Source organism: Nerophis lumbriciformis, linkage group LG05 (assembly GCF_033978685.3).
Source record: "Nerophis lumbriciformis linkage group LG05, RoL_Nlum_v2.1, whole genome shotgun sequence".
Lineage (NCBI taxonomy): Eukaryota > Metazoa > Chordata > Actinopteri > Syngnathiformes > Syngnathidae > Nerophis > Nerophis lumbriciformis.
Genome location: NC_084552.2, coordinates 24,642,901 through 24,652,832, shown reverse-complemented (window position 1 = coordinate 24,652,832; position 9,932 = coordinate 24,642,901). Strand labels below are relative to the sequence as shown.

General features: G+C 37.1%; 1 protein-coding gene across 2 annotated transcripts in view; it reads left to right on the top strand.

Annotated features, from left to right (window-relative positions):
* Positions 1-9,932, top strand: part of zdhhc21 (zDHHC palmitoyltransferase 21) — a 28,970-nt gene that overhangs the window by 9,845 nt on the left and 9,193 nt on the right. The window contains exons 7-8 of one of the 2 annotated variants that reach the window (XM_061961062.1): positions 1,530-1,573; positions 1,656-1,808. In XM_061961062.1, the coding sequence (XP_061817046.1) occupies positions 1,530-1,573; positions 1,656-1,794 (183 nt within the window). In that variant the 3' untranslated portion in view covers positions 1,795-1,808. Of the gene's footprint in view, positions 1-1,529; positions 1,574-1,655; positions 4,245-9,932 lie in introns of those variants that run through there. The other variant, XM_061961060.1, reaches the window with a different exon arrangement.

Genomic DNA, 9,932 nt, shown 5'->3' with positions numbered 1-9,932 from the left:
GCTTAAGTTGTTCAACAGTCCGGGGGTCTCCGTTGTGGTATTTTAGGCTTCATAATGCGCCACACATTTTCAATGGGAGACAGGTCTGGACAACAAGTACCTGCACTCTTTTACTACGAAGCCAAGTTGTTGTAACACGTGGCTTGGTAGTCCCTTTCGGGGTCGCGGAGGGTGCTGGAGCCTATCTCTGCTGCATTCGGGCGGTATGTGGGGTACAACCTGGACAAGTTGCAACCTTATCGCAGGGCCAACACAGATGGACAGATAACATTCACACTCACATTCACACACTAGGGCCAATTTAGTGTTGCTAATCAACCTATCCCCAGGTGCATGTCTTTGGAGGTGGGAGGAAGCATTGTCTGAAATAAGCAGGGGCGTCCATGATAACGTTGCTTGGATGGCAACATATGTTGCTCCAAAACCTGTATGTATCTTTCAGCATTAATGGTGCCTTCACAGATGTGTATGTTACCCATGTCTTGGGCACTAATACACCCCCATACCATCACAGATGCTGGCTTTTCAACTTTGCGCCTATAACAATCCGGATAGTTCTTTTCCTCTTTGTTCTGGAGGACAAGACGTCTACAGTTTCCAAAAACAATTTGAAATGTGGACTCGTCAGACCACAGAACACTTTTCCACTTTACATTAGTCCATCTTAGATGAACTCAGGCCCAGCGAAGCCGGCGGCGTTTCTGGGTGTTGTTGATAAATGGCTTTGGCTTTGCATAGGAGAGTTTTAACTTGAACTTTCAGATGTAGCGACCAACTGTAGTTACTGACAGTGGTTTTCTGAAGTGTTCCTGAGCCCATGTGGTGATATCCTTTACACAGCGATGTCGGTTTTTGATGCAGTACCACCTGGGGGATTGAAGGTCCGTAATATCATCGCTTATGTGCAGTGATTTCTCCAGATTCTCTAAACCTTTTGATGATATTACGGACCGTAGATGGTGAAATCCCTAAATTCTTTGCAATAGCTAGTTGAGAAATGTTGTTCTTAAACTGTTCGACAATTTGCTCACGCATTTGTTGACAAAGTGGTGATCCTCGCCCCATCCTTGTTTGTGAGTGACTGAGCATTTCATGGAAGCTGCTTTTATACCCAATCATGTCACCCACCTGTTCCCAATTAGCCTTTTCACCTGTGGGATGTTCCAACTAAGTGTTTGATGAGCATTCCTCAACTTTCTCAGTCTTTTTTTGCCACTAGTGCCAGCTTTTTTGAAACATGTTGCAGGCATCAAATTCCAAATGAGCTAATATTTACAAAAAATAACAAATTTTACCAGTTCCAACGTTAAGTATCTTGTCTTTGCAGTCTATTCAATTGAATATAGGTTGAAAAGGATTTGCAAATCATTGTATTGTGTTTTTATTTACACAACATGCCAACTTCACTGGTTTTGGGTTTTGTATTTATAAAAATTGTAGTAATAGTTTACGCCTCTTTACGTGTTGAAGTTTTTGTTTCATTTAAAACACGTCATTTGTGTCTGATTATGTGACGCCCCCAACGACAGGACACCACCACCTTAGAGCAAATGACACTCACATCAAGTGAAATGTAAGTCTCCAGCAAATAGTATTGCCACGATTTTCATTTCAATTCAGCAGATTTTCATTTGGCATGGTTTCATTTTTGGCAGCGACAGCCACAGGAGACCGTGGCAGCTGACCCTGGCCGAAGCGTGCGGCACCCACTGGAAGGCGCTGTGGTTCGTCCCGCTCCGAAGCAGACGGGCGCTCAAACAAGTTGGCAGCAGCCTGTTTCGAACACACGTGTAGCCTACCTGTGGTAGGTGAGGATTACAACCACAATAGCCGCACAAAGACTCTGCGAACAGTACGGTAACATCACATGTACTTCAAAGGGTATGTTCAGTTTTATCGGTACAGAGGCGTACGGGTTTCCCACACAGCACACGTGTAGAGATGGGCAACGGGGCAAGAAACCAGAAACCAGAAGAAACTCTCATTTACTCAAAATAGAACAAAAATACACATTGTTGAAACTATTACTGTGGCAATTGCCCAAAAAGAAATTCTGTTATGTAGGGGCGTCCCAAGCGCGTTGCGGGGGACATTTTTGGCTTGTTTGTTATTGGCCATTTGCTTGTTTTAAAAAAAACAACTAATTTATTATTAATGACACATATCATTCGATATCACACTGATTTGTTTTGTCACCTATACCACAAAGCTAATATGTTTTGTTCAGATAGGTTAGCATGTATTGACCAAAGTGCCCCCCCCCCCCGCATCTGTAAAATGTATATTTATTTATTGTATTAATTGGCAAATGTTATTCATTGGAGAATTTCCTGTTTCAAGTCTTTCAAAGGGGACCTATTGTGATTCTGACCTACATTTAACACACCTCTTTGTGGCCTAGACCAGGGATTCTCAAACTTTGGTACGTACGTGGGCTCCATCTCGCAGTACGCCAAAGAATCACTCAATTAAATATTGTAATGAGGTGACTCGAGCTGTTATCTAAGGTTTATCAGTCTTCAATGGAAGTTGCTACAATCGGACTACTGTAGGCCGTAGTCGACGCCAAAATAAGCAATTAAGACACAAAGAGAACCATCCTACTCTGTCTGTGGGAATGGTATACTTGTTAAGTACAACCGCTGCCTTGTTTTTAATGAATACTTAGGCCTACTACGCTACTGTATTTTAATGTTGGTTATTATGGCGGTGAAACATTTTAAGCTTTGGCATTGTTAACACTCGTACTCAACATTGTACTACATCCATCCATTTTCTACCGCTTGTCCTATCTCAGCTGCATTCATTATATCATAATAGGTCCTCTTTAAAGTTGTTTATCCAAAAGATCAGCTGTTTTGCAATTGGCTCCCTTACTGTATTCAAAATGAACCAAATCGTGACCTTAAAACTGAGGCATGTACCGAATCGTGAATATGGTACTGTTACACCCCTGGTCAAAAAACAACACTTTTACTTGTGTTGCTTTAACTCACTGTGAATGAAAAGGCACTTTTTCTGTGTTTAAATAGATGCTAGTTGCAACCCTAAAGCGAAAAGAAACCCTCTCAGATTCATTTATGAGAAGGAGCTTTTGTGTTTGTCACTTGTTGATTAGGCTCAATCAAATGAGGAAAAAAAAGCCTTTTGGTGCCTTGTTTTTTTGTATGTTTTTGTTTAATTTTCTCTTTTGGAAAAGTGGAATTACATGCAGGATTTTTCCTATGTCTTTTACGGCTCACTTGAAATGGAAAAAAAACAAATATAAACGGGCCAAAGCTAGCAGCTAGTTTGCTTAGTTTAGCCAAGAAAACAAACAAGGAGCTCGCGAGCAGTCTGGCTATGCTAAATAAAAACCCTCTCCCCTTACAAACAAAACCTTCCCATTTAATTAATTGGCCCAAACTCAAAAGCACTCTTTTTTAAAACTACATTTTACACACAGGTTTAGTTTTCACTGTCAAACTAAGCTGCTGCTTTGACATATCTTTCCCCCAACATTTAAGAAAACAAATTGCCCAAAATGTTTATTTATTTTTGTTATGGCTTTTATCTTTTCTGCAAATGTCACATTTTGATTTTTAGATAGTTTTAGTGAGTTTTCAATAGCATATGTAAGGCACAACATATACTTGTGGTTTTGAGCCTGGTAAGTTGCACTACCATACTCATCAAACTTACTTTTGTTGGCCAAATAATTCTTGCAATAGAGTTAAAAAAGTATACGTATATATACTTTTTGAAATATATGTATGTTTAGAAGTATATGCATTGTCTACTCTACTGTGTTACTGGACACACATTTACTTGAATTTACTTTTTTGTATTCCATTTTTTGTTATCTTTAAAAAAAAAGAAGTGATTTAAGGTTTATATTTTGTATTTAACATTTGCGGTGTAATGATGTGATTGGGTTTTAAATTATATTTTTTTTACAATTACATTTTGATTTATCTTGCAACTTCTTTACCTCCTGTTGTAATTTGAACACCTCAGGCTATTAATAACGCACCACGGTGTTGGTTTGTGATCACATTTAGGAATATATTTATGTGACTTTTGCTGGATTTTCACCTGGAAACATTGAGCACTCCGTTTTGTAAAAGCAAGTTGATTATATGCAAATATATTGATTTTTGTATGTGTGGCCTATTGCAAAGTGTCTTTTTAATCCTATACTTTGTTAGACTAAGAATAAAAATGATGTCACACATTTTTATATATATTTGTTTTTTGTGGTTAGGAATCGTAAATGGAAAACTAAATTATGACAACGACATTTGTTGAGTTTATATGTGTTTATCAGCTCTAAAATTAGGAAAAACAATACGGTGGATTCAAATCTAGCCTCAATTTGTTTTCTCTGCTTTACATTGTAAATAGTTAATATTTTTTCTTTGGTTACTTTATTATATTTATTTATTTATTATTATTTATTATTATAGCATAGTAATATTAATAATAATAATAATAACAACACAGATAGTACTTCTTAGACTTAATCCATGTCTGGGCGAGACAGGTACACGCGTGTACGGAGTAATTGGAAAAAAATAACATAACATTATGCATCTGGAAAAAAATAGGATACAATAATACTTACTTACAATAATAATAAAGTTGATTAAATTGGTAGTAAATACTTGGCCCTATTTTGAAAGTTTCCCTTTGAGTTATTACATTATAATGTTCCAAGACCCGCACAATTGAATGGCGAAACCTATAAAAAGCCATAAACAGGACTATTTTAACTCTAGCCCCGAGTCCTTTAATGGCAAGAAGGGAAGAGAGCGACAGTATTAATTGTTTTACAAGTAAATTAACTCAAGATTATCCAATAGAAAAATATACTTTGACAAGATGTTATGTTTTGTATGCCTGTAATTGTTTGATAATGTGTAAAACTACATTTTAAAAACTTTTACTAACTGTGAGAAGCATACTCTAGACTCGGGGCTTGAGTAAAAATAGTCCTGTTTAGGGCTTTTTATAGGTTTCGCCATTCAATTGTGGGGGTCTTGGAACATTATAATATAATAACTCTAAGGGAAACTTTCAAAATAGGGCCAAGTATTTACTACCAATTTAAGCAACTTTATTATTATTGTAATTATGTATTATTGTATCCTATTTTTTTCCAGATGCATCATTTTATATGTTATTTTTTTCCCCAATTAGTTTTGTCTCAATACAAGATGATGTAAGCACTGAAAACGCTATGTTTTTTTTTAGATTGTAATCTGCGAATAATGCTGATTTAAGATGCCAAGCGGCGGTTCCATTGTCCCGGAGAGATGTTAAGTATCAGTGAGGCGTGTGTAACGTGTGCATAGCCGTGAACATAATCGACATGCGTCGTCTCTGAAAGCGACTCGGTAAGATGGAAGGAGTGGACTAACTTGACATCCAGGGTGCACATTAGCGACGACACAACAAGACACATTTTCAAGTCAAAGCATACGTTTGGAAAAAAAAAAAAAGTATGAATGAGTTGATTGTAGATTCAAGATTTCTAAAGCAGGTCTTAATCTGCAGTAATGAAATGAGTGGCCACCTGCCAATTGTACCGCCTGTGACATCTGGCTGAACAAAAGACATTATTAGCCTTCATACTAACTCCGTACATGCGTGTACCTGTCTCGCCCAGACATGGATTAAGTCTAAGAAGTACTATCTGTGTTATTATTATTATTATTATTATTATTAATATTACTACGCGGTGCATTTTCAGCTTTTTGTCCATATGGGATGTACACCCTGGTTGTGTGGCGTTGTCCTTTTGGGTAAAGCATACGTCTGCCTGCCACGGTCTGATTGGCGCCATTTTTTTACAAGTCTTTTCTAAAAGACAAATTCCATATAAATACAGTTGTCAATGCTCACATATGAGGCATGTTTCCATGTGTTGAATCAGCCCACGTGGGGTTTTCCATTCCCACACAGGTTATTGATTGGCCTATTGATTTTCAAATAAGCTCTCATTGTAGAAAGTAGAAATCCAATTAAAAGTTGAACGTCAAATGCCTAATCCCATCAAGACGATGAATCGTATCGATCGATTCGTAGCGGAAAAAAGTTTGCTTTTCGACTCTTTGTAGTTTATTGTTATGGTGATATAGATCCGTGTAGTAACTAGGGGATTTCCTGCCACATGCAGTAATATAACAACTCCAAGCAACAGTTATTTCCTCTTTTACTGCAAAAAATTGTCATTTATTAGCCCTGTTATATTAAAAAAGACAAACATCTCAGGCAGGGTTGTCAAACGTACGGCAGTATCAGGCCCGCAAACAGGTTTAATCCGGCATGCAAGATGAGTTTGCAAAGTATAAAAATGAGCTGCAGTTTTTTTCATGAAAGAAACCGCTGTTCTAAGCATACTTGCCAACCCTCCCGATTTTCCCGGGAGACTCCCGAATTTCAGTGCCCCTCCCGAAAATCTCCCGGGGCAACCATTCTCCCCAATTTCTCTCGATTTCCACCCGGACAACAATATTGGGGGCGTGCCTTAAAGGCACTGCCTTTAGCGTCCTCTACAACTTGTCGTCACGGCCGCTTTTTCTCCATACAAACAAGTCACATAATATATGCGGCTTTTACACACAAATAAGTGAATGCAAGGCATTCTTGATCAACAGCCATACAGGTCACACTGAGGGTGGCCGTATAAACAACTTTAACACTGTTACAAATATCCGCCACACTGTGAACCCTCACCATACATGAATGACAAACACATGTCGGGAGAACATCCGCACCGTAACACAACATAAACACAACAGAACAAATACCCAGAACCCCTTGCAGCACTAACTTTTCCGGGACGCTACAATATACACCCCCCCCCCCCCACCCCCCCTTCTCCTGAATTCAGAGGTCTCAAGGTTGGCAAGTATGGTTCTAAGAGTGTCCACTGGATGTCGCAATAGCAATTCCAGTGTAACCCTCATCACACTGTTTAAAGATGTTGTGTCAGCTGACTTTAAACACCCTCTGGGTTGACCTCTACTGCTCCAATCAGCGCAGGTGTAAGCAAACAACTGCTCCTCTTGTGCGTTGCACAATACCTTTTTTATTGTCTATTATTCACTTAATGGATGAAATACGAAACGGCAAAACGCAGAGACTTAAGTCGATTTGACCATCATCTTTGTAGTTAAAATTCCGTGCAGCGCTCGCAATTTGTTGACGGCACGATGTGCACCCTGAACTCCATTGTAAAAAAATGGTGTTTCTACATTTGTTGTGATTGTTCTATTCTATTTTCTGCTTAAATCTACCATGTTCACATCGGTTAAGTTTGTAGTTATGTTAACTGTGGTGTCATTTTGATCATTGTTTTGTTTATATTATAATTGTAATATTTGAATGATGACAAATTAATGAGTGTGTTGTAGCACTTGCGGATGTCACTAAAACGGCGGTTTGAGGAAACACCTCAAAATGCTTTTCCAAACACTTTTTTAATTGTGAGCTGCCAACATGAGAATGCTGGACAGGAAGTGCTTAAAGTTTAATGCCTTTTTAAATACACTGAGACAAAGTCTAAGTTCATTGTGTTCTTCATGGTGTTTTTGAAATGGCTCCAATTTTTTCCTCAGAATTTTCAACTAACTTGAAGTCTTTTGCCAAGAGGATTATTTGTAATGTGAACATTTTCAGATAGTGCGTGTTCTACTTTTGGCCAAAGTAACACAAAGAAAACAAATTCGAAGTTGTCTTTATTTTTTAAATTATTATGCCATCATTTTACCAGCTAAAATGAGTTTGGCACCCCTGATTTAGGGCCTTGTGCACAGAGAATTACCAAGTGAGCAAAATAAGGAGCACAAGCCATGAATATGCAGAATATATGCTGATTACCAGAACACCCACAATATTGGTAGGAGAAAATGCAAATATAATTACTTACCACTCAGTGTGATTTATCAAGACAAAAGTTGTACTACTTGAGCTGTTTTGCGTCTTTATTTATGTGAGAAAAAAATAAAAAATAAATATATATACACAGTATATCAGACATATTGTCTATTTAGCAATATCATTTTATAGTTGTATAGCTGCTGGATGATTTAGGGGCTGAATAAAACAAATTAAATTGACGCGTTTTGGTGTCCGCTAGTGTTTTTTTTTTAAATGTCATTAGTTTTTTCATAAAAAACATTCTTGCAATATGCATTTTCTTGCATCTAAAACTTTCCAACAGACGCTCACAGTTAGTTCCAGCGTCTCCAGGGAGCAACCTTCAGCGTGCTAAAAAAAAAGTGGGTTGTAGATGCACCGCAGGACTGTTTCTAAAATGCCCGTAAAAAGTGGCACATGTTTGCTGCATGTTTCAAAACATAGCAAAACACCACAGAAAGAGGAATGATAACATGAATGTGCAGTAAATGAGTGTGTTCATGGTAAAAGCCGCATACTACACACGCAAGCCTCATTTAAGTAGAGCGTTTTGCAGCAGTTATCTTAGATCACACGCAACACACCAACTAATAGTACACATATTGTTATGGTTGGCAGTGTCACACACTGTTTAGCACATGGCATTTGGATCTTACAGTAGATCAGTACAGTAGTTTAAAAAAAAACCTGTACAATGGAAGAAATCAAATGATTCGAACTATGTATTTTTTTCTTAAATACATGCAACTATTTTTTAATTTTTTTTATTTTATTTTATTTTATTTTTTAATTAAATCAACATAGAAAAAAACACACGATACACTTTCAACTAGTGCATCAACCCCCCAAAAAAACCTCCCTCCCCCATTCACACTCATACACACCCACTCACACAAAAGGGGTTGTTTCTTTCTGCTATCAATATTCTGGTTCCCACAACATGGACAACACTTCTGCAAGGGACACAACACAGTCCCTGAAGCACACTTGATTGTTTGTGCTGCTGGTCCACTAACATTTTCATTTAATTACTTTTTTTTATTTTTTTTCTCCCTTATGTAATTATTTTTATATTGTTTTACTTTCCTTTTTATCCAAGAAAATATTTATTTATCTTATCTATAAAAAAAAAAAGAAAAGAAAAGAAAGGACCTTATCTTCACCAGACCTGGTTGTAAATGAAATTAGCTTCGTTTAAAGTTAAAAAAAAAAAAAACAGGTCCAGTCCAGATAATGTCCAAGTCGGGTCCAGCAACACACACCTTCATTCATGTACACTGAGAAAAAAAACAACAACAAAAAAAACCAGAAAATTTTACATGCAACTATTTACTATTTAAGGGAAACTATTTTAGATTATAAAAATAAAATCAACGGAGAAATATATTCCTAATTACTACTCCTAGTTATAATAGTTTTATACCTCGAGTAATGAAACTACAGACGTACTTCTTTCAAACTTAATAAAATATGTTTTCCTTGAATACATGCAACAGTATTTTGTATTTTTCCCCCTGTGTGATAGAGGTATTTTAGTGTATTGATTGATTGTATGATGCAATGTTATATTCTTTAAAAACCCAGCTAGTTCATGTAGGTTGCTTCTCTTTCTTCCCCTCCATTTTTCTGCATTCTTTCGTATCTCAAGTTATCATTACGTATATGTATTGTTGCATTTGAACAACTGTATTTTTGATAATAGAGGTAAATTATTGGTATTATTCATTATCAATAGCGCTATTTTTATTGGTATTTGTATTGATCCATTTGTAGTGTAATAATGCTCATTGTCATTTCTGTATTATTTTTTATTTTCGCTAACTGCTTATTTGCTATCACTTTTACCATCATATTTGTACATGTCGTATTTGCTGATGTTGCTCTATTGTTGTTGCTGTTGTTGTTTTTGTCTCTCTGTCTAATCCCCCTCTTGTCCCCACAATTTCCCCCTCTGTCTTCTTTTTTTCTCTCTTTCTATCCTCTCCTGCTCCGGCCCGGCTGCACTAAATGATAATATAAATACATTTAAT